Here is a 25050-nt window from a genome sequence, read left to right as displayed (position 1 = left end):
AATAATTTTTATAATAAAAGTTTCGGCCAGGCGCGGTGCCTCACCCCTGTGATCCCAGCACTTTGGGAGGATGAGGTGGGCGGATCACGAGGTCAGGAGTTTGAGACCAGCCTGGCCAACATAGTGAAACCCTGTCTGTACTAAAACAAAAATTAGCCAGGCTTGGTGGCAGGTGCCTGTAGTCCCAGCTACTCAGGAGGCTGAGGCAGGAGAATCACTTGAACCTGGGAGGTGAAGGTTGCAGTAAGCCGAGATCGCACCACTTGCATTCCAGTCTGGGATGACAGATGAGACTCCGTCTCAAAAAAAAAAAAAAAAGAGAGAAAGAAAAAAGAAAAAAAAATTTTGTATTAAACAGTATCAACCTCTTTTTTTATTTCAGAAAACCTCCAAATTAAAATGAGCTTCTATAAATAAAACAGAAAAGGAAACCCAACAATTATTCCCTGAAGTCTAACAGTTTCCTAATACATTAGCTCTTTAGAATGTATTGTTTGTTTATTATTATTGTTATTTTTTTTGATGCCGGGTCTCATCTCACTCTGTTGCCCAGACTGGAGTACAGTGATACAACCACAACTCACTGCAGCCTTGGCCTCCTGGGCTCAGCGATCCTCTCATCTCAGCCTCCCAAGTAACTGGGACTACAGTCATGCACCACCACACCCAGCCAAGAAGGTATGATTTTTTTTTTTGACGAAGTCTCACTCTGTTGCCCAGGCTGGAGTGCACTGGCACGATTTCAGCTCACTGCTAGCTCCGCCTCCCAGGTTCACGCCATTCTCCTGCCTCAGCCTCCCAAGTAGCTGGGACTACAGGCGCCCACCACCACACCCAGCTCATTTTTTTTTTTGTATTTTTTAGTAGAGATGGGGTTTCACCGTGTTAGCCAGGATGGTCTCAATCTCCTGACCTCGTGATCCGCCCGCCTCAGCCTCCCAGAGTGCTGGGATTACAGGTGTGAGCCACTGTGCCTGGCCCCAAGAATGTATGATTTTTTAAAAGGGATGGTATAGAGTGACTGGGAACAGATACTGGGGGAAGCTATGAAACCAACTATGGTTGGTTTTTTATGAATCTGTGAGTTCCCAGAAGTCATATGCAAAATTCTGTTTAATCTGCGTATGTATATGGGGAGGTATAGGATCCATAGCTTCTTTCTTTTTCTTTTTTTTTGGGACAGAGTCTCATTCTGTCACCCAGTCTGGAGTATAGTGGCGTGATCTCGGCTCACTGCAACCTTCACCTCCTGGGTTCAAGTGATTCTCCTGCCTTAGCCCTCTGAGTAGCTGGGACTACAGGTGCACACCACCACACCTGGCTAATGTTTTTGTATTTCTAGTAGAGCCAGGGTTTCACTATGTTGGCCAGGCCGGTCTTGAACTCCTGACCTCAGGTGATCCGCCCACCTCGGCCTCCCAAAGTGCTGTGATTACAGGCGTGAGCCACCATGCCCGGCAAGATCTATAGTTTCAATCTGACTCATGGACCTGAAAAAGCTAAGACCCAGTGCTGCTTCTTATTTGCCTTTAAAAATGGCTATGAGGAATGAGGGGTAATGTGAAGTGGGAAATAAGGGGCAGGAGACACCAAAGCTCTTCCAATATTAATCAGCCTCTTTCTGTCCAGGGTTCCGTGTATCCCTCCAGCTCCCTTCATCCTTTCCACCTCACTAAGCCTTGGACAGCACTCTAAAGTTTAGACTGTTTAAACAATATAGCTGAACAAAAAATAATTCCTGGAATGTGAACATGAAGCAGTATCAGGTAACATCAGGAAACGACAGAATGTCTTTAAATTTCTGTTTTTTTAAATTTATTTTTTGAAAACATATTTATTTTTTCCCTATACATGTATTTGCTTTTAACTTCCATCTCTGCAATTTTCTTTTCTTTTGAGATGGAGTCTCACTTTGTCACCAGGCTGGAGTGCAATGGCACGGTCTCAGCTCACTGCAGCTTCCACCTCCTGGGTTCAAGCAATTCTCCTGCCTCAGCCTCCCGAGTAGCCAGGATTACAGGCGAGTGCCACCACACCCAGCTAATGTTTGCATTTTTAATAGCAACCATGTTGGTCAGGCTGGTCTCAAACTCCTGACCTCAAGTGATCCTCAGGCCTCGGCCTCCCAAAGTGCTGGGATTACAGGCTTGAGCCACTGTGCCTGGCCTGATCTTTGCAATTTTCAAAGAGTTTGGAGCAGGATGAAAACCTGTAAATTCAATGACAAATCTCAAGCATTTTTCTGATGATGGGGGCATTCTTTGAATGGAGAATGTGTTTTCTTTATAAGCACTTAAACTGTATTCTTCTTACAAGCTGAGGCTCCAAGATTTACTTAAATATTGTGTTACCTATTTGAACTGGCAAGAGAGTGAATAACAATTACATGCAAAATTGGTAGAGAGAGATTCAATGATTTATATTACTAAATTTAATCACATTTTTCTGATGAGGACAGACTGAGGTAGCTTCAGTGACTTGCCCAATGTCCCCCAGGTAAGTCTCAGGACCAGTGTCCAGCTCTGGGTTTGTCTGACTCCAGAGTCCATATTCTCTCTCCTGCATTCCTTGCCTCTGGGGAGCTCTTCTGCAACCTCCAGACATGAAAACCCCCATCCTCCTGCTCTGCACCCTTGGTATAGTGGCACGCAGTTCGCCTACTCCTAGAATGGAGCAAGCACTGACTTTTGGCGTATTCCAAAGGACTCCTCCTCTAGGGTGTTTTTTTTTTTTTTTTTTTTTTTTTTTTTTTGAGAAAGTGTCTCATTCTGTCACCCAGTCTGGAGTGAAGTGACATGATCAAGGCTGTCTGCAGCCTTGAACTCCTGGGCTTGGGTGATCCTCCCACCTCAGCCTCTCAAGTAGGTGGAACTACAAGTGCATGCCACCATGCCCAGCTGTTTTGTGTATTTTTTGTAGAGACAGGGTTTCACCGTGTTGCCCAGGCTGGTCTCAAACTCCTGAGCTTAAGGGATTTGGTCTCCCAAAGTGCTGGGATTATAGGCATGAGCCACCACACCTGGTCTTTCTTCAGTTCTAACTACTCTTTAACCAACACTGATATCTGGTCAGAGACTCAATTAATTAGAAGCCCACTGACATGGCCGGGCGCCGTGGCTCACGTCTGTAATTCCAGCACTTTGGGAGGCTGAGGCGGGCAGATCACAAGGTCAGGAGATGGAGACCATCCTGGCTAACACAGTGAAACCCCGTCTCTACTAAAAATACAAAAAATGAGCTGGGCGTGGTGGTGGGCACCTGTAGTGCCAGCTACTCGGGAGGCTGAGACAGGAGAATGGCGTGAACCCGGGAGGTGATCCACCATGCTTTACAATAAGAATATTTAAATAAATGTGGAAATATCCTGGTGGTATCCATTCTTCTCATTCTCTGACATCTAGTCTCTAGTCCTGGATGATCACTGAACTCAGAAAAACAAGGCACTGGAACCCCTGGAGTCAGAAAAACGAAAACAAACTTCTGTTCTCTCCAAGCTGCACTCATTAAGAGAGAAATGAGGATTCATATTGCAGAAAGTTTTCTGACAAGGTTAAGCCTTGATTAACTGGAGAACTCCATGAGTTAGAACAAACTTGTTGGTACCTAGCGTGAGCTTTACCTGTAGTTGGAGCTCAGTGAATTCCCCTAAGATTATGGTTGAGATTGTACCACAGAAAGATCTCAGCCACTTACAAGTGCTCGTCCTCTGAGGGTCCTGTCTGCCCCAGCATTTCCTTTCTGCTTTTCTTCCCCTTTCTTGCATGAAGAGACATCTAGGCTGATAGGAAATGTGATGACTCATCTGACATCAGATCAAATCCTTTTTATTCGCCCTTCATGTCTGCCTCAGTCTCTGATCCTGGGAGTAACTGTGTGAAGTCCTGGGGATGTTTTGATTTCTCAGAAGACACACACAGATTGCAGTGGGCTTCTGATGATGTCAAGGTTGGATGCATGTGGCTGACTGATAGCTCTTTGTTTTCCACAATCCTTTGCCTAGAAAAAAGGAATCCAAGTGTGTTTTGACCATGCCGACCAGCAAGGGGCAGGGATTCTTTCACGGGGGCTTGTGTCTCTGGCTGTGTGTGTTCACACCTTTCTTTAAAGGTAGGTTTCATTTCTGCTTTATCTTCTATTTCCTTTTTAGCTACATGTATTTACTCTCTTTTCTAGTTGTGCTTGAGAAGATACATTAATAAAAGATTCTATGGTCTGCATAGGAACCACCACTGTTACAACTGCTAATTAATCCATTTGGTTTTTATGCATTAGGTGTAACAAAAGATGAAATCTGAGGGGTACGGTGGGGAGGAGAGGACCATGAAACATAGTGCAAACCATATTTTATTTTATTTTTCCCAATGAAAATATAAGAAAAATGATACAGTTTTCTATTGATATCTGCTGTGGCTGTATTGAACTTATTTATTGGCAGTTATGTTTAATGTTTTTTCAAAGTGGTAATATATTTGTTAGCTGATACTATTACTCAGTCAATGAACTCTTCCATTTTGTAGGTAATTGTGTTCATTTTGGGAAACACATCACATGATTATGCTGAAACGTATCCCATGAATAAGATCATCCATTTTAAAAGTTACAACTTAGAAATGGACCACTGCTGTTGTGCTGAATAAAATCACATTTTTATGCTGTTAGGTTTGCAGGGGACTTGCTTTTCAAGGCTGATGGAGGGTTTATCTGCTATAAAAAGTCTTCAAGAGGAAGAAAATGGGTAATGAGGATTATGTGTTGTCTGCCATGGAGAAATACATTTAGCATGATTAATTACAATGGCAAGAATGATGTTTTACCTTAAATTTGTCCTTCCTGCTAAAACTCTAGCATTTCGGTGTTTCCAAAGGCATTCGTCAGGCAACTCTTTCCATTTAGTAATTTAACAGAGATCTTTCCATTCATGTTGCCTGATGAACTTTTCAATCCCTTTCCATTTTTTTTTCCTTCAATGTATAAATCCCTTTGGGAAATTTGTGGCGTCCTACGTTAGGTATCAAATTTAAATTCTGTGAGGGAAAATGTAGAGGAGGTAGTAATGAAATCAATTATGTCAAATGAGGACAAGTAACCCCACTTTTAAGGTTTTCTTGGAAAAATACGAAGAGATATGCATAAAGTTATTGTCTAGAATTTAGTGAATGAAAGTGCTGTTATTTAAGAACCAATTTCAACTTTTAAAAACGTTTCAAATGGCTGGGCATGGTGGCTCACACCTGTAATCCCAGCACTTTGGGAGGCTGAGGCAGGCGGATCACGAGGTCAGGAGATTGAGACCATCCTGGCTAACACAGTGAAACCCCATCTCTACTTAAAATATAAAAAATTAGCTGGGCTTGGTGGTGGGCGCCTGTAGTCTCAGCTACTTGGGAGGCTGAGACAGGAGAGTGGTGTGAACCTGGGAAGTGGAGCTTGCAGTGAGCCGAGATCGTGCCACTGCACTCCAGCCTGGGCAACAGAGCGAGACTCCATCTCAAAAAAAAAAAAAGTTTCAAGTAAATTTGCCTTAAAAACCTTGCATTCTCAGAAATCTCCACAATAACTGAATTTCAAAGTTGATTTCTGTTTTATTTTAAGTTCTGGGGTATATGGGCAGGATGTGCAGGTTTGTTACACAGGTAAACGTGTGCCATGGTGGTTTGCTGCACAGATCAACCCATCACCTAGGTATTAAGCCCAGCATGCATTAGGTATTTTTCCTAATGCTCTTCCTCCCTGGACCCCCTCAAGAAGCTCTAGTGTGTGATGTTCCCCTCCCTGTGTCCATGTGTTCTCATTGTTCAGCTCCCCCTTTTAAGTGAGAACATGCAGTGCTTGGCTTTTCGTTCCTGTGTTAGTTTGCTGAGGATAACGGCTTCAAGTTCCATCCATGTCCCTGCAAAGGACATGATCTTGTTCATTTTTATGGTTGCATAGTATTGCATGGTACATATATACCACATTTTCTTTCTTTTGTTTTTTTTTTTGAGACAGAGTCTCGCTCTGTCGCCCAGGCTAGAGTGTAGTGACATGATCTTGTCTCATTTCAAGCTCACTTCAAGACTCCCAGGTTCATGCCATTCTCTTGCTTCAGCCTTCCAAGTAGCTGGGCCTACAGGCGCCCACCACCACGCCCGGCTAAGTGTTTGTATTTTAGTAGACACGGGGTTTCACCGTGTTAGCCAGGATGGTCTTGATCTCCTGACCTCGTGATCTGCCCGCTTCGGCCTCCCCAAGTGCTGGGATTACAAGCGTGAGCCACTGCGCCCAGCCTATACCACATTTTCTTTATCCAGTCTATCATTGATGGGCATTTGGGTTGATTCCATGTCTTTGCTATTGTGAATAGTGCTTCAGTGAACATACGCATGCATGTATTTTTATAATAGAATGATTTATATTCCTTTGGTATATACCCAGTAATGGGATTGCTGGGTCAAATGGTATTTCAGGTTCTAGGTCTTTGAGGAATCGCCACATCATCTCCCACAATGGTTGAANAGCTCACTTCAAGACTCCCAGGTTCATGCCATTCTCTTGCTTCAGCCTTCCAAGTAGCTGGGCCTACAGGCGCCCACCACCACGCCCGGCTAAGTGTTTGTATTTTTAGTAGACACGGGGTTTCACCGTGTTAGCCAGGATGGTCTTGATCTCCTGACCTCGTGATCTGCCCGCTTCGGCCTCCCCAAGTGCTGGGATTACAAGCGTGAGCCACTGCGCCCAGCCTATACCACATTTTCTTTATCCAGTCTATCATTGATGGGCATTTGGGTTGATTCCATGTCTTTGCTATTGTGAATAGTGCTTCAGTGAACATACGCATGCATGTATTTTATAATAGAATGATTTATATTCCTTTGGTATATACCCAGTAATGGGATTGCTGGGTCAAATGGTATTTCAGGTTCTAGGTCTTTGAGGAATCGCCACATCATCTCCCACAATGGTTGAACTAATTTACACTCTCACCAACAGTGTAAAAGCATTCCTATTTCTCCATAGTCTCTCCAGCATCAACAGATTTCTTGACTTTTTAATAATTGCCATTCTGACTGGCGTGAGATGATATCTCATTGTGGTTTTGATTTGCGTTTCTCTAATGATCGGTGTTGAGCTTTTTTTCATGTTTCTTGGCCACATAAATGTCTTCTTTTGAGAAGTGTCTGTTCATGTCTTCAAAGTTGATGTTTTAAAAGAACATGACTTGCAAAGACCGTCATGAAATTACTAGTTATTACAGTTTCCTTGGTGAAGATTCCCCAGCTAAGCGCCTTGCTGGTGTAGGTACAGATGTTAGTTGATTCAGTATTTTAGACAAGAAAGGATAGGATTTTCCTGAATTACTGGAAAGGGTCTAGTGCCATCAGTAAGACTGCGAGTTACTTCAGTGACATAAGCCAAGATTCCAAGCCTTGTGTCTACTCCTTTATATCTGCAGTGCCTTAGACTTTAAGAAATGCTCTGACCAACATAATTTTCTTTGATATTGCTCTAGTCCTGAAATTCAGGCATTACTCTTTTTATCTCCATTGTAAAGGTGAACAGCTGAGGCATAGAGGGTAGGGTGAGATGGACACTGGTGGAGCATGCACAGGTGGGGACAACACCAGGATACAGTCATGAGTTGGGACATCCACTCCCCACAGGGCCCGGGAAGAATTGCCTAGAATCTCTGCAGTGGCCAGTGGCCCGGCTGGCTTTAACTCTCCCCTCTGTTTGGCCTCACAGGCTGTGCGGGCTGTGCAACTGAGGAGAGACTCTTCCACAAACTGTTTTCTCATTACAACCAGTTCATCAGGCCCGTGGAAAACGTTTCTGACCCTGTCACGGTGCACTTTGAAGTGGCCATCACCCAGCTGGCCAACGTGGTGAGTGCCATCTGATCAGAGCTTTCCCCAGCATTGTTACGCTTTTGCAGGCGGTAAATGAAGGAATTTTAGAAACACAGATAAACGCAGATCTACAGAGATCTGGCCCTTCAAAGCCATCCATTTGGGAGGCAGGCACTTTTCTCACCAATGCTGTACCTGTCTGTGTGAGGCAGTGTTTTTCCTTGAAGTGCTTTCAGAACCAGTTTATGAATCAAAAAGTTGCAGGGGAGTGAAAGGCAGCTAACTTCATGGGGCACCCATTGTGCACCAGACGCCTGTTAACAACTGTGTGGCCAACACAACATCTTCATCTCACTGCTGAGGAAATGGAAGCTCAGTTAAGTGACTTTCCCAGGGTCACTTAACTACAACTACAAAATGACAAAATTGAGATTTAAATCCAAAGCTCATGCCTTTTTCACTCCACAGTTAAAAAATTGCTTTAAGGCTAGGCGTGGTGGCTCACCCCTGTAATCCCAGCACTTTGGGAGGCTGAAGCAGGCGTATCCCTTGAGCTGAAGAGTTCGAGACCAGCCTGAGCAACATAGCAAGCTCCTGTCTCTACAAAAATGCAAAAATTAGCCAGGTATGGTGGCACGTGCCTATAGTCCCTGCTACTAGGAAGGCTGAGGTGGGAGGATTGCTTGAGCCCAGGAGGTCAAGGCTGCAGTGAACCAAGATTGCACCACTGCACTCCAGCCTGGGCAACAGAGCAGGGAAAAAAAATTGCTTTAAGTCTTCTATGTTATGAGAACGAAAAAAATGCAGTTTCCATTTAGCCTTGGAAAAAAAAAAAGAAGGATGGGAATTTGAGGATCTTAATTTAATTCCTTGCTACCGTCTTCAAGGGCAAGTAGGACTGGAGCTCTTTCTTTTGGGTAATCTTTGCTCTCCCATTGCAGGGAGAGGAAGTGGCGAGGCCTGTACTCTTGAGTCAGGAAGGTCTGGGCTCCAGGGCTCAGACCAAATTCCAGGAAGATGCAGGCTTAAGAAGCAAGGGATGTCTGAAGTGTCTCCAGAGAGGGGCACTGGAGCGTTCTTGAGACTACAGCACGCGGAGGGGAGCCCTGCCCATCAAGTCAGCCCCAGCCATGGATAGTGAAGGGGCCTCCTTCCTCCCAGACTTTGCTCTGTGGGTGAGGTGGCGGTGACTCTTCTGGGTACACCTGGGGAAAGACCCTAATGACAGGCATGAGTCAGACCCCACCACATTCTCCAGTCCATACTTCCCAGTGGATGAAACCAACCCTGGCCCGGTCCTCTGTCTGTGACCCAGGCTTGGAAGTGTGCATGCACTGGCTGAAAAAAATAAAGCCAGATGTTTCCCCTTACCTGGATGCGCCCTCCCATCCTTTAGTGAGTATTTATTTGGTGCCTGTTCTAAACCCTTTCCCAACTCCAGTAGCTTTGTCCTGGTTCCTGGTCTCCTGCTGGGCTGGAAGCAGTTCTTGCTATGTACTAGGTTGTTGTGAACTGAGAGCTGAACTGAGTTTCCTCTGAAGTCTGTGAGGGCCACCTCACTGCATGGCATCACTCCATAACCCTGCTGGACACGCCCTTGCAGGAGGTTATTCTGAAGATGGGGGTGAAATGGCTGGTAAATGCAGATTTTGGCATTTACATTTGGTTGCAAGTATCAGATATTAAAAGAAAACCCACAGCCTTTACAAAACAAAAAGTTTATTCCTTTCTTACACAACAGAAATCTAAAGATTAATAGTCCAGGAGATTAATATCCGTCAGTTTCACGGTGTTAGTGGTTGCACATGTATGTTCAGTTGCCCAGGTTATGCACCGCACAGCTCCAGGGGATGTCACTCCAACGGACTGTGATTCTAAAGGCATAAACCAGATGAGGCAGCAGTGACCAAGGTTCCTTCCTTCTTTCTGTTTCACCACCCTTTGTACGTGGCTTCTTCCCTCAGTGTTGCTTCATGGTTCAAGATAACTGCTGTATTCCCATCCTCACATTCACATTCTTTGCAAGAAACAGAAGGAAGGGAGGAAAAGGGCAAAGTGTACATCCTAGACTTCTGTGACTTCCGTAAGAGTTGTTGCTTTCCATCTCATTGACTACCTCCAGCTGTAAAGCAGACTTGGAACTGCAGGTTTTTAAAATTGAATTTTTATTTCTTGAGATCATTATAGATTGACATGCAGTTGTAAGAAATAACAGAGGATCCCTTGTAGACTCTGCCCGTTTCCCCCACTAATCTGCCTTCCATTCTGAAATCTTCTCATTTCAACAATGTCATATGTAACTGGAATCATAGAGTAGGTAAACTTGTGGGACTGGGTTTTTCCCTCAGCATCATCTTTAGAGATTCCTCCGAGTTGCTGAGTGTACCAGTAGTTCATTCCTTCTTGTTGCTGAGTAGTACTCCAGGGTGCTTTTTTTGTTTGTTTGCTTGTTTTGTTTTGTTTTGTTTGTTTTTGAGACAGTCTCACTCTGTCACCCAGGCTGGAGTGCAGTGGCGTGATCTCAGCTCACTGCAACCTACGCCTCCAGGACTCAAGTGATTCTCCTGCCTCAGACTCCCAAGTAGCTGGGATTGCGGGCATGCACCACTACGCCCGGCTAATTTTTGTGTATTTAGTAGAGATGGGGTTTCACCATGTTGGCCAGGCTGGTCTTGAACTCCTGACCTCAAGTGATCTGCCCACCATGGCCTCCCAAAGTGGGGATTACAGGTGTGAGCCACCACACTTGGACTACGGTGTTTTATTTAACCATTAACTTGTTAAAGGACATTTGAGCTGATTCCAGTTTTTGGTATATTGCAAATAAAGCTATTATGAACATTTGTGTACAGGTTTTGGTGTGAATATAAACCTCCATGTCTCTGGGATAAATGCCCAGGAGTGCAATAGCTCTGTGTTGTCAGGTGAACTTGGGGTGGTGGAGAGAAGTGGCACAGCCGGGAAACTTTGTTGCCCCTCCCTTCTGGAAGGCCTCGGGGCCCTCTGTCTGATCCCCAGCTTGGCTCTGGAGCACAGGGCTGTACCTGGAAGTGTGTTTGTGTCATGCAAATGACCTTGGCCAGAAAGTGTTCTGGTTTCTTTCAGTGCAGGAGCAAGACCAAGTGCCCCTCGGAGGGATCCAGTGTTTATGCTGGCCTGGCATGTCTGAAATGACAAAGATAAAGCTTTGGTGTAATGCAGCCCACTTGGCCTTTCTGATCTGAGTCTCCGAGTCTGCTGCTGCTCCAGAAATGAGTCCATTTGAAATCATAACTCAAAGCCTCCTTTGATGCAGCTGCCGTGTCAATGAATTGATTTTTCCAAGAAGGAGGTACAGGGTGATGGCGCCAGGAATGGAGTTGATGCTGTGGGTCTTTGGATTCCTCCAGCAGGGACGTGTGATAGCAGTGCCATGCCCATTGGTGGGATCTGGAATTGGATGGAGAGAGTACGACTTGCCAGACAGGTCCTGCTCCATAGGGTCAGCTGACATCTCTGAAGGTGATGGCCCCCATGGGCCATGTCCATACCACCTGGAGCTTCTCTGAGCCTGTGGAAGTGAGGCTGTGGAGTTGGCTGTTGCCAAATGATCTCAGCTTTCTGAACACAGTGTGCTCATTCAGAGACAAAGCAGGCTTTGGAGGGCAGTTAGGGCTTATACCCTCACCCCCGAGGCCTTCCTGGAACTGAGACTGCAGGGCTAGTCCATTCCTGACCAACAGTGAGTGGATTTATTGACACGGCCCCTGCTGGACTCTGCAGATTGCAAGGGGACGCTCATCACCAGAAGGCACTGACCGCAGGCTTGTGTAATTGTAAAGCCATGAATTGGTTGACCAATAGATAAGTACAGATAATTTCTTTGCTTCCTGGAACTCACGGAAACCCATGACTGCAACTCCTTTGCTGATCTTTCAAACCCCGGGGCTTACCCTGTCTTGTCACAGGCCCATTTGAAAGAGGAAGCCTAGCAGGGTTTCTGTTTAGAGTTTTCCAGGAGGGGCAGCAGTGGGGATGGAGTGGGGGAGAAGAGAACTGCAGGGCAGCCACGTGGCCCAGGGCAAGCTGGTGTCTGAGCCTGGACACGGCTCCCTCAGCCACCACCACTGAGCTCATTTACTCTGGAGGGTGCCTGGGTATCTTGGGAAGTAAGGTTGACTGAGGAAGACTTGTGAATCTACTGCTGGCCACTGGGGACGTACCACAGCCACCAGGCTGCTGGGCTGTAAAGCTGCTCAAGATGCCAGATGTGTCTTTGGTAGTTCTGCCACTGAGAGGTGGTAGCTTAGGGGAACTCATTACATTTGGAATGTCACCTGGAATGCTCTTTCTCCACGCAGCCCTGACTGTCTTCTGGTCATTTAAGTATCTGCTTAAACATTACCTCCTCAAGGAAGCCTTCTTTGCCCATCCCATCTAAAATAGATATGTGTGTTTGAGATTATGTGCACGTGTGTGCATGAGCGTGTGTGTGCATGAGTGTGTGTGTGCATGTACACCAGTGTGAGTGTGAGAGTATGTGGATGACTGGTGCATGAGTGGTATGAGTGTGTCCCATGTGCATGAGTGTGTGGGGCATGAGTTTGTGGTGCCTAAGTGGTATGTTGGAGTGTGCCATGTATGAGTTGTGTGTGAGAGGTATAATGTGTGGAGAGTTACAAATGCCTGGTATGAGAATTCATTAGTGGGTATATGAAAGTGTGCGTGAGTGCGTGTGTTCATGAGTGTGTGTGTGAGTGTGCATGTGTGTGTGTGCATGAGTGTGAGAATACCATGAGTGTGTGTGCACATGTAAATGTGTGTGTGCACATGTGAATGTGTGTGCATGAGTGTGTGAGTGCATGAGTGCGTGTCTGCGTGTGCATGAATGTGTGTGCATATGTGTGTGTGTTTGTGTCCACACATGGACCATTCCCTTCTCCTTTATTTGTCCTCATAGGACTAATGCTCTCTTACGTTATAGTATAGATCTGTTAGTAATTTTATGTCTCCCCATCTAACAGCTAAGACACATGAAGGCAGGACATTTTCCCATCCTCTTACTGCAGTATTCCCAATATTTATAGAGCACATAGTGGTTACTCAATAAATATTTGTGTAGTGAACGATCGAAGTGGTGGCTTGGCTGGGAGTGAGTAGCAACTGCCAGCTGGAAACTCCATGGTGACCGAGGCTTTTTTTTTTTTGAGATGGAGTCTTGCTCGGTCGCATGGGCTGGAGTGCAATGGTGTGATCTCGGCTCACTCCACCTCCAGGGTTCAAGCACTTCTCCTGCCTCAGCCTCCCAAGTAGCTGGGATTACAGGCACCTGCCACCACACTCGGCTAATTTTTTGCATTTTTTAGTAAAGATGGGGTTTCACCATGTTGGCCAGGGTGGTCTCGAACTCCTGACCTCAGGTGATGCACCCGCCTCGGCCTCCCAGAATGCTGGGATTGCAGGTGTGAGCCACTGTGCCCGGCCGGCTGAGGCTGACATTTTAAGGTAGAATCCCAGGGCAGGGGTCTCAGGACTCAGAGCCTGGAGAGCCCTGAGGCACAGTCGGGGATGGGAGGCATTTAGGAAACAGGCAAAAACACTGCAGGGTTGGAATCCCCACCACTATCTGCAGCATCTCCCTCCCTCCTTCCTGCTGTCGCCCTTCTTTTCTTTCCTTCCTTTCATGGAACTAGAAAACTTGATGGGCTGCAGAGATCAGAAGTACTTCACAGAAGAGGTGTGACTTAAATCAGCTGTGAAAGAGTTTAAAGCCACATTTCCTCTCAAAATGCACAGGGCTGGAGCCAGATGTGAAAATGCTGCATTTCTGCTTGCATGCTGAATGCTTTCACACGTTGCCTTTAAGTCTTCTTTCACTGGCGTGAATATGTCAGATTTGGTTCTTCTTAGTTGTAATTTTTGCTCTGAGACTCACCTCTATGGCAAGCACATTTGAGGCTAAAAATATTATTTCTTCTTCGCAGGATGAAGTAAACCAGATCATGGAAACCAATTTGTGGCTGCGTCACGTATGTGCCTATATCATCTGTTGGCTTAATGGTGTCGAATAGATAAAACCCATAAGCACTACCTTGTTCCATCTCCAACTGGTTATAGAATATAAAATATTATCCTCTAGGTCATCTCCAAAGCCTAAAATGCAGCTCTGGTAATAGCTGACTTGATGCACGCTTCACAGGTGCAGACACCTAGTGACAGAGGTCCTTCTGACATAGAGATTTCCATCCTTCCTGGTTGCTGCTCTCAGATCTTCCACTTTTCTGTAACTTGAGCTCCCGGGTCTGATGCTTGCCTGCTCTTTGATCCCTGCTTGACCAGGCTTGGAGAAGTCAGTAGCTGAGCTTGGGAGCATGTACATGAGATTCCCAGCAGCTGGTTTTATCAGTCGTACCCCTTCTTCCTTAGGAAAGTCTTGGAGGGGTGCAGTGGCTCACGCCTGTAATCCCAGCACTGTGAGAGCCCAAGGCAGGAGGATCACCTGAGGTCAGGAGTTCGAGACCAGCCTGGCCAACATGGTGAACCCTTGTCTCTAATAAAAATACAAAATTAGCCCAGCGTGGTGGTGGGTGCCCAAAATCCCAGTTACTCGGGAGACTGAAGCAGGAGAATTGCTTGAACCAAGAGGCGGAAGTTGCAGTGAGCTGAGATTGCGCCACTATGTTCCAGCATGGGCAACAGAACAAGACTCTGTCTTGAAAAAAAATCAAAAAACAGAAAGGAAGTCTTAATCGTTTATATAGATTTTGTTAAAAAAAAAATCCAAAACTTATCATCATACCCTTGAACTTTTTGATATTAGAAATGGGTTGCCACTCCAGTGTGAGTGTCGTACCTCATGGAATATGGAAGTTAAGCCTAAAACTTTGACCAGCTAACTAATAGTCAATACATAATTATCTAACGAAATATTTGCCTAAATCAGCTTAGCTATTTAGTTCTCTGTTCCCCCATGGATAAAATTGTCCAGATTTTGATAGAAACCAAGGCATTCTTCAAATAAGAATGTATTCTTTTTACTTTTTTTTTTTTGAGACGGAGTCTTGTTCTGTCGCCCAGGCTGGAGTGCAGTGGTGCGATCTCGGCTCACTGCAAGCTCCGACTCCCGGGTTCACACCATTCTCTTACCTCAGCCTCCCGAGTAGCTAGGACTACAGGTGACTGCCACCATGCCTGGCTGCTTTTTTTTTTATTTATTTATTTTTATTTTTAGTAAAGACGGGGTTTCACTGTGTTAGCCAGAATGGTCTCGATCTCCTGACCTCGTGATCTGCCCACCTCGGCCTCCCAAAGTGCTGGGATTACAGGTGTGAGCCACCATGCCCGGCCGAATGTATTCTTTTTTCAAAAACAACTGTTGAACCATCATAAAGTTAACATTGGAAGAAAGATATTAAGAAACAATTTTTTTTTTCCAGATAGTCTCACTCTGTCACCCAGGCTGTAGTACGGTAACATGATCTCAGCTCACTGCAAACTCTGACCCCCAGGTTTAAGTGATTCTCCTGCCTCAGCCTTCCCACTAGTTGGGACTACAGGCACGTGCCACCACACCCAGCTAATTTTTGTATTTTTAGTAGAGACGGGGTTTCACTATGTTGGCCAGGTCTTGAACTCCTGACCTCAAGTGATCTGCCACCGTGCCTAGCCAGAAAGTTATTAAGAAATTTTAAAAGCCAATTTCTATTTATTTTAGATCTGGAATGATTATAAATTGCGCTGGGATCCAGTGGAATATGATGGCATTGAGACTCTTCGCGTTCCCGCGGATAAGATTTGGAAGCCCGACATTGTTCTCTATAACAAGTATGGGTCTCTGACCACTGTAGCCTCTTTCCAAAGCTGCTGTTGGTATATTCTGGCCTATAGCAAAGGGAGTGTTACTAATGGTGTCTGACTTGCTTTGCAGTGCTGTTGGTGACTTCCAAGTCGAAGGCAAGACAAAAGCTCTTCTTAAATACAATGGCATGATAATCTGGACTCCACCAGCTATTTTTAAGAGTTCCTGCCCTATGGATATCACCTTTTTCCCTTTTGATCATCAAAACTGTTCCCTAAAATTTGGTTCCTGGACGTATGACAAAGCTGAAATTGATCTTCTAATCATTGGATCAAAAGTGGATATGAATGATTTTTGGGAAAACAGTGAATGGGAAATTATTGATGCCTCTGGCTACAAACATGATATCAAATACAACTGTTGTGAAGAGATATACACAGATATAACCTATTCTTTCTACATTAGAAGATTGCCAATGTTTTACACAATTAATCTGATCATCCCCTGTCTCTTTATTTCATTTCTAACCGTGTTGGTCTTTTACCTTCCTTCGGACTGTGGTGAAAAAGTGACGCTTTGTATTTCAGTCCTGCTTTCTCTGACTGTGTTTTTGCTGGTCATCACAGAGACCATCCCGTCCACATCTCTGGTGGTCCCACTGGTGGGTGAGTACCTGCTGTTTACCATGATCTTTGTCACACTGTCCATCGTGGTGACTGTGTTTGTGTTGAACATACACTACCGCACCCCAACCACGCACACTGTGCCGAGGTGGGTGAAGACAGTTTTCCTGAAGCTGCTGCCCCAAGTCCTGCTGATGAGGTGGCCTCTGGACAAGACAAGGGGCACAGGCTCTGATACAGTGCCCAGAGGCCTTGCCAGGAGGCCTGCCAAAGGCAAGTTTGCAAGCCTTGGGGAACCCAGACATCTTAAAGAATGCTTCCACTATCACAAATCAAATGAACTTGCCACCAGCAAGAGAAGATTAAGTCATCAGCCGTTACAGTGGATGGTGGAAAATTCGGAGCACTCGCCTGAAGTTGGAGATGTGATCAACAGTGTTCAGTTCATAGCAGAAAACATGAAGAGCCACAGTGAAACCAAGGAGGTAAATGTGTGTTCCCTCCACCCAGCCTGCCTGCACCTTTCGCAGCCTATGGGCACTCTGGAGGCACAGTCAGACCTTCAGTGTGAGTGTTGTCCCTGAGAGGGTCCTGCAGCCTTGCTCTGAGACCTGGCTCTGTTATTGTGTGGTTATGGGTGGACTGACAGGGTCACACCTACCAGTGGAGTGGGGTCAGGTGCAACAGCCCTAGAGCAAATCTCCACCTCCAGAAATGTGAACTCAAGTAAAATTTGCTTAAAATAAACATTCAGGGCCAGGCACGTGGCTCACCCCTGTAATCCTAGCACTTTGGGAGGCCAAGGTGGGCAGATCGCCTGAGGTCAGGAGTTTGAGACCAGCATGACTAACATGGGGAAACCCCGTCTCTGCTAAAAATATAAAAATTAACCAGGCATGGTGGCACAGGCCTGTAATCCCAGCTACTTGGGAGGTTGAGGCAGGAGAATCTCTTGAACCCAGGACGTGGAGGTTACAGTGAGCCGAGATCACACCCCTGCACTCCAGCCTGGATGACAGAGCGAGACTCCATCTCAAAAATATAAACAAACAAACAAACTCAGGGCAACCTCAGTTAATGAAACCAATAACCTCAGCGTGAGCAACATAGCGAGACCTTGAACTACCAAAAAAAAAAAATATATTAGCAGGCATGTTAGTGCCTACCTGTAGTCCCAGCCACTCAAGAGGCTGAGGTGGGAGGATTGCTTGAGCCCAGGAGTTTGAGGCTGCAGCCTGGGAGATAGACGACAGATCAGGGTCCTGTCTCAGAAAAAAAAAAAAAAAAAAAAAAGCCCCTGCACAAGAAACAGCAGCAAATAAAAAGGTAGAAAGAGAAAAGCTGCCCCAGAGAGAAGGAGAAATGAGTTCAGAGTAGCGTGCAGCCTGGGGGTGCTGGGAGATGTGGGAGAGGGAAGGAGTGCGTTTGCTCCGGCAGCTCTGGCTCCACTTGTCCTACTTGAGAGGGATTTAGGTGCTGGTGAAATGAGCCCCAGGGATATTTTTAGCATTCACGTACTCTTGCTTCTGCTGCCCAGAGTCTAACTATAGCAGCATGCGCCTCCCTCAGCCTCCAAAGACAGCTCAAGAGAATCATGCCAATTTCCCACACCATGTGGGTGACTAGTGGAGGGCGTCTGAAACTTGGGTCAGGTGTCTGGGTTTGACTTCAGACTGCAGCTGCTGGCAGCCATCACTTCTAGTGAAAGGATGCTGTGAGACCGAAAGTCCGCCCTGTTGGTGTAGAAGGAGGATGCTGTGAATGGCTGTCATGCGATGTGTCACGGGACAAGAGAGCCCAGAAAAATTCACCTTCATACAATTTAAAAGAAGACCCTCTCTCTACAAAAAATACAAAAATTAGCGGGGCATGGTGGCGCATGGCTGTAATTGCAGCACTTTTGGAGGCCAAGGCTGGAGAATTAAGTAAGGCCAGGAGTTTGAGACTAGCCTGGGCAACATATTGAGACCCCGTTTCTAAAAAACAAATTTTTAAAAATTTGCCAAGTCTTTTGTCCCAGCTACTTGGGAGGCTAAGGCTGGAGGATTGCTTGAGCCCAGGAGTTCCAGGTTTCAGTGAGCCACAATTGCACCACTGCACTTCATCCTGGGCAACACAGCAAAATCCTGTCCCTAACATTTTTTTTTTTTTTTTTTTTTTAATCTAAGAAACAGCTGCTGTTGACTTAATCACTACCAGTTAGGGCTCTCAAGACACAAGTACAGAGACAGTGGCAGAAGGCTGGAGGGTCAGGAACTGGGAGAAACACAACCAGCTCTCCATGGCCAGCATCCCTTTGAGGGCTAGAGGGCTGCCTATTCCTGATAAAGTGGTTCTCAATCATACCCCATGTCCTGCACCCCCAGCGATACCCGCTGCCTCAAACTCATTCCTCAGACTTACCATGAAGCCAGACTACCCAGCGTTGCAAAGCATGAGTCTAGCTCTCTGAGCAGCTGCTTCTCAGTAGTGTCTCTTGCAGTTGGGAAAGTCCCTGGGGACCCACGGAGTCAGGGCTTTGCCGCAGACTCTGCTGTCTGAGGCTTTCACGGAGGCTGTGCATTCGCCCTCTGCAGACGAAACAAAATTTCTTATGTGTCCTATACAGGAGACGTGGATTCACCAAATATCAATATTTGCTTTATTTTATTTTATTTTATTTATTTATTTTTCGAAATGGAGTCTTACTCTGTCACCCAGGCTGGAGTACAATGATGTGATCTTGGCTTGCTGCAACCTCCACCTCCTCGGTTCAAGCGATTCTCTTGCCTCAGACCCCTGAGTAGCTAGGACTACAGGCACATGCCACCACACCTGGCTAATTTTTGTATTTTTAGTAGAGATGGGGTTTCACCATGTTGGCCAGGCTGGTGTCGAACTCCTGACCTCAGGTGATCTGCCTGCCTGGCTAATATTTGCTTTAAAATGTGCCGGAGAAACCTTCTTTGAAAAAGAGGCAGCTTATTGATGAAACGACACATGTTTCTTATGATTTTGGTTTTTTAAAACAGCTCTTAATTTTTGTTTGCATTTCAGGTAGAAGATGACTGGAAATACGTGGCCATGGTGGTGGACAGAGTATTTCTTTGGGTATTTATAATTGTCTGTGTGTTTGGAACTGCAGGGCTATTTCTACAGCCACTACTTGGGAACACAGGAAAATCTTAAAATGTATTTTACCTTTATGTTCAGAAATCTACAGACACCATATTTGTTCTGCATTCCCTGCCACAAGGAAAGGAACGCAAAGGCTTCCCACCCAAGTCCCCCATCTGCTACAGCTGATGGCTAGATGGAAAAAGAGGACTTTCTTGCACCTCAGGAGGCGGAATATCCTCCAGTGTAGCACAGGGGGAGAAGTGAGAAGTGTTGCGACGTTGTTAGTACGACGTTAGTGCCCAGATTGGGCAGCACCCACGGCTACAGTATCAGGTCAGTTTTCTCATGTCTGTGTGTTTGGCTTCCAAGGACACGAATGACTTACAATACAGCCTAACTATGTAATTTACATCAAGCCACACTAAGAAGTTCTGCTTTACCTCCAGCGGTTGCTGTTTCTTAGTATTATGACATGTGACAGGTGAACTCCGGGAATTGGACCTTGCAACATTTGTGAACAATATTTGTGAACTATTGCATCCTTGATTTCTTGTGCATGTCTCTGTGATGTAGCTCACCCCCCTCAGCATTATTTGATACAGATTGTTTGTTTTTTTAAAAAAACAGTTTGGCCAGGTGTGGTGGCTCACACCTGTAATCCCAGCACTTTGGAGGCTGAGGAAGGAGAATTGCTTGAGCCCAGGAATTCGAGACCAGCCTGGGCAACATAGGGAGACCCTGTGTTACAAAATTAAAAACAATAGCCACTGTGGTGTTTTGCACCTGTGGTCCTAGCGACTTGGGAGGCTGATGTGGGGAGGATTGCTTGAGCTTGGGAGGTTGAGGCTACAGTGAGCCAAGATCACACCACTGCACTCCAGCCTGAGTGACAGAGTGAGACTCTGTCTCAAAAATAAATCAATAAATAAAAGCTTCCAGATAGAGTCTTTCTCAACAGGCTGTATTTGCTTAGCATTCATCTGGCAAGAAGCTTGAGTGGAAACCCAGCACTGTGCTAGGCATTGCAAGGGTGACAGCAATGGGTTCTTTCCCATAACCTACAAGTGCTTGTAGCTTCTTAGGAAAAGTAGTAGCTATGAAGACTGCAGGCCAGATGTCATCTGGGGAATGTCACTAGAGCAACCAGAATAGGAGAACATGACGTGACATGGCCAGGCAAGCCTAAAGCAACCACTTTGTTGTGGGTTGGAAAAAGTTGTCTTTCTAGTCTTTTAATTTTTTTTTTTTTTTTTTTTTTTGGAGACACTGTCTTGTTGCGACACCCAGGCTGGAGTGTGATGGCTCAATCTCAGCTCACTGCAACCTCTGATTTCCCCGGTTCAAGTGATTCTCCTGTCTCAGCCTCCCGAGTAGCTAGGACTACAGGTGTGTGCCACCACACCCGGCTAATTTTTGTATTTTTAGTAGAGACGGGATTTCACCATGTTGGCCAGGCTGGTCTCGAACTCATGACCTCAAGTGATCCACCCGCCTCAGCCTCCCAAAGTGCCAGGATTTACAGGCGTGAGCCACCACGCCCAGACGTCTAGTCTTTTTTCATCAGCAGTTTTCATTTCTTCATTGTACTGATATTGAAAATAAAGTTATTTCTTTTCTTTTTTTTTTTTTTGAGACAAAGTTTCACTCTTGTTGCCCAGGCTGGAGTGCAATGGCGCGATCTGGGCTCACTGCAACCTCCACCTCGTGGGTTCAAGCGATTCTCCTGCCTCAGCCTCCTGAGTAACTGGGATTACAGGCATGTGCCATCATGCCCAGCTAATTTTATATTTTTAATAGAGATGGGATTTCTCCATGTTGATCAGGCTGGTCTCAAACTCCTGATCCCAGGTGATCTGCCTGCCTCGGCCTCCCAAAATTCTGGGATTACAAGCATGAGCCGCAGCGCCTGGCCTAAGTTATTTCTTTTTTAAATTTTTCATTTAGGTTTTGAGTTTTAAGTTGGGTCCAATGCCACATGCATATTTCTTCTATAAGGAATTATAATCTTGGAGCGTTTGGAGCAATTACTTTTCTGAGAGGGAGAAGCTTGGGAATTCTGTTTTATCATACTCTGATTATCTTCTTATTTGTCATATAAATATTATAACACTTTAAAACATGTATTTTAAGGCAGAAAACAATAAATCAAATCTAGCAAAGGAAATAATTTCATTTGTGCCTTTTCCCTTCTAGTCTTTGTCTGTATGCAAACACTTCAATTTTACCTTGCAATGCTGTTTCCTTAAAACATAATATCAGCAACATTCTCCTTTACAGAGTCTTGAAGTATAATTTATATGATGGCATAATTAACATTGTGTTGGTACATCGTAATTTTTGTGACTACCATGTGAATTCTTCTTTGTCTTTTTTCTGCTGGAGCTTGAGGTTCTCTGTAGGACATTAGGCAGAGGTCTTGAATTTGAATGACTCTATTTTATTTTTTATTCTTTCTTTCTTTATTTTTTTGAGATAGACTCTCACTCTGTCATCCAGGCTGGAGTGCAGTGGCACGATGCCGGCTCACTGCAACCTCCGCCTCCCAGGTTCAAGCGATTTTCCTGCCTCAGCCTCCTGAGTAGCTGGGATTACAGGGGCCTGCACCATGCCTGGCTAATTTTTGTACTTTTAGTAGAGATGGAGTTTTGCCATGTTGGCCAGGCTGGTCTCAAACTCCTAACCTCAAGTGATCCACCCACCTCAACCTCCCGAAGTGCTGGGATTACAGGCATGAGCCACTGCACCCAGCCTGAATGACTCTATTTTAGAGCATTTTTATTCCCTGTAATATTGGTGACCGTAGTACCTACCTTTTATCTTCCTGTCTTTATAGAGGATAGGTTGTTACCCAATACTTTATTTTTTATTACTAAGCCCAATCAATATTTAATTTCATTTACATTTTTTTAGCTGTGGTAAAATCATATAATGTAAAATTTCCTATCTTAGCCATTTTTAAGGATCCAGTTCAATGGTATTAAATGCCTTCCTTTTTTTTTTTTTTTTTTTGAGATGGAGTATTGCTCTGTCACCAGGCTGGAGTGCAGTGGCACAATCTCCACTCACTGCAACCTCCGCCTCCAGGGTTCAAGTGATTCCCCTGCCTCAGCCTCCCAAGTAGCTGGGACTACAGGCACGCACCACCACGCCCGGCTAATTGTGTTTTAGTAGAGACGGGGTTTCATCATGTTGGCCAGAATGGTCTTGATCTCCTGACCTCGTGATCCGCCCACCTCGGCCTCCCAAAGTGCTGGGGTTACAGGCGTGAGCCACCACACCCAGCCCATAATGCCTTCATGTTGTTGTACAACCTTCAGCACCATCCATCTCCATAACTCTTTGTCCTGCAAAACTGAAACCCTGTACCCAGTAAGCAATTACTGCTCCTTCTCTCCTACCTCACAGGCAACCCCCATTCTACTTTCAGTCTCTATTAATTTGACCACCCTGGGTACCTCATGTAAGTGGAATCATATTGTGTTTGTCCTTTTGTGACTGGCTTATTTCACATAGTGTAAACAGCTTCAAGGTGCATCTATATCGTGGTATGTGTCAACATTTCTTTCCTTTTCAAGGCTGAATAATATTGTGTTGTGTGTATTTACCGAACTTTATGTATCCATTCACCTGTCAGTGGACACTTGGGTTGCTTCTACCTTTTGCCTGCTGCCATGAACTTGGGCTTACAAATATTCTGAGTTGCTGCTTTCAGTTATTTTAGGTATACACTCAGAAGTGAAATTGTTGGATCAGATAGTTATTCTATTATTTAATTTTTAATTTTTGTGGGTACATAGTACTTGTATATATTTACGGGTTATGTGAGATATTTTTATATAGGTGTGCAATGTGTAATAATCACATTGGTGATTATTATAAATGGGGTGTCCGTTACCTCAAGCATTTGTCCTTTGTGTTACAATCTAATTATACTCTTTTAGTTATTTTTAAATGTACAATTAAATCATATTTTACTAGTCACCCTGTTGTGTTAGCAAATACTAGATCTTATTCAATCTTTCTATTTCTTTGTACCTATTGTTATTCTATTTTTAATTTTCTGAGGAATCATTGTACTGTTTTCCACAGGGCTGCACCATTTTACATATTCCCACCAGCAGTGCACAAGGGTTTCGATTTCTCGGCATCCTCACCAACATTTGTTATTTTCTGGGGTTTTTGGCAGTTGCCATCCTAATGGGTAAGAGGTGATGTCTCATGATGGTTTTGTTTTGTGTTTCCCTAATGATTAGCAATGTTGAGCATTTTTTCATGTGCTTACCGGCCGTTTGTATATCTTCTTTGGAGAAATGTCTATTTAAGTCCTTCACCCATTTTAAAAATCAGGTTATTTGTGGCCTCGCATTGTGGTGCTCGCCTGTAATCCCAGTACTTTGGGAGGCCGAGGTGAGCAGATCACAAGGTCAAGAGATCGAGACCATCCTGGCCAACATGGTGAAACCCCGTCTCTACTAAAATACAAAATTAGCTGGGCGTGATGGTGCACACCTGTAGTCCCAGCTACTTGGGAGGCTGAGGCAGGAGAATCACTTGAACCCGGGAGGTGGAGGTTGCAGTGAGCAGAGATTGTGCCACTGTACCCCAGCCTGGTGACAGAGTGAGACTCCATCTCAAAAAATAAAAAAAATCAGTTTGTTTTTTGAGTTGTTGAGTTGTAGGAATTCTTGATATGTTCTGTATATTAGTTGCCCATCAGATATAAAAACAAGACTTTTAAGAATTGCATTGCAGCCAGGTGCGGTAGCTGATGCCTGTAATCCCAGCACCATGGGAGGCTGAAGCGGAGGGATTGCCTGAGTCCAGGAGTTTGAGACCAGCCGGGCAACATGGTGAAACCCCGTCTCTACAAAAAATACAAAAATTAGCTGGATGTGCTGGCACCTGCAGTCCCAGCTACTCATGAGGCTGAAGTGGGAGGATTAGTTGAGGCCAGATGGTCAAGGTTACAGTGAGCTATGATCATGCTATTGCATTCAGCCTGGGCAACAGAATGAGACCCTGTCACAAAATAAAACAAATAAAATAGAAAAAGGAACTGCATCGCAGGAAGATGGGAGGAGAGTGCTCCCAGCCAGGGTCAAGCAAACCCCATCCTGACTTCTTAACACATACCTTTCTACTTGAGCATGCCTTAGATTGCTCAGTTCAGCATTCCAGAAGTTGCTCAGTGACCCTTAGGGGAGAGAGAATCTTGAACTTACAAGTAAACAAACTAGCAAAATACTTTTAAGAAGAAATGAACTGAGCATTGGGGGGAAAGAAAGGGAATCACAACATTTGTTCAGAAGAACATATGAAAGCGTGGATTGAAAATGTATAAAGGGGCATGAAGGGAGTAAAACATGAAAGATCTCTTTGTTAATTGAGATTTTAGCTTTTATTTTATTTATTTATTTATTTATTTTTGAGCAGGAGTTTTGCTCTTGTCACGCAGGCTGGAGTGCAGTGGTGCGATCTTGGCTTACTATAACCTCCGCTTCCTGGGTTCAAGCGATTCTTCTGTCTCAGCCTCCCTAGTAGCGGCATTACAGGCACACGCCACCATGCCCAGATAATTTTTGCATTTTTAGTAGAGATGGAGTTTTATCAAGTTGACCAGGCTGGTCTCGAACTCCTGATCTCAGTTGATCCACCAGCCTTGGCCTCCGAAAGTGCTGGGATTACAGGCATGAGTTACCTCACCTGGCCCGAGATTTTTAACTTT

The 25050-nt window shown here is 45.1% G+C and overlaps 1 protein-coding gene across 1 annotated transcript; it reads left to right on the top strand.

Moving 5' to 3' along the window:
- The first annotated feature begins 647 nt into the window (after positions 1 to 647).
- CHRNA6 (cholinergic receptor nicotinic alpha 6 subunit) lies at positions 648 to 19939 on the top strand. The gene is made up of 7 exons (XM_017849114.1): positions 648 to 678; positions 4001 to 4107; positions 7723 to 7862; positions 13790 to 13834; positions 15520 to 15629; positions 15733 to 16711; positions 19263 to 19939. Exons 1-7 carry the CDS (start codon positions 653 to 655, stop codon positions 19392 to 19394), a joined length of 1539 nt encoding a protein of 512 aa, XP_017704603.1. The 5' UTR covers positions 648 to 652; the 3' UTR covers positions 19395 to 19939.
- The last annotated feature ends 5111 nt before the right edge of the window (positions 19940 to 25050 follow it).

This window comes from Rhinopithecus bieti, unplaced genomic scaffold, assembly GCF_001698545.2.
Source record: "Rhinopithecus bieti isolate Rb0 unplaced genomic scaffold, ASM169854v2 scaffold_33021, whole genome shotgun sequence".
NCBI classification, from domain to species: Eukaryota; Metazoa; Chordata; class Mammalia; order Primates; family Cercopithecidae; genus Rhinopithecus; species Rhinopithecus bieti.
The sequence above is the reverse complement of the archived record's forward strand: the minus strand, read 5'-3'. Positions and strand labels throughout refer to the sequence as shown.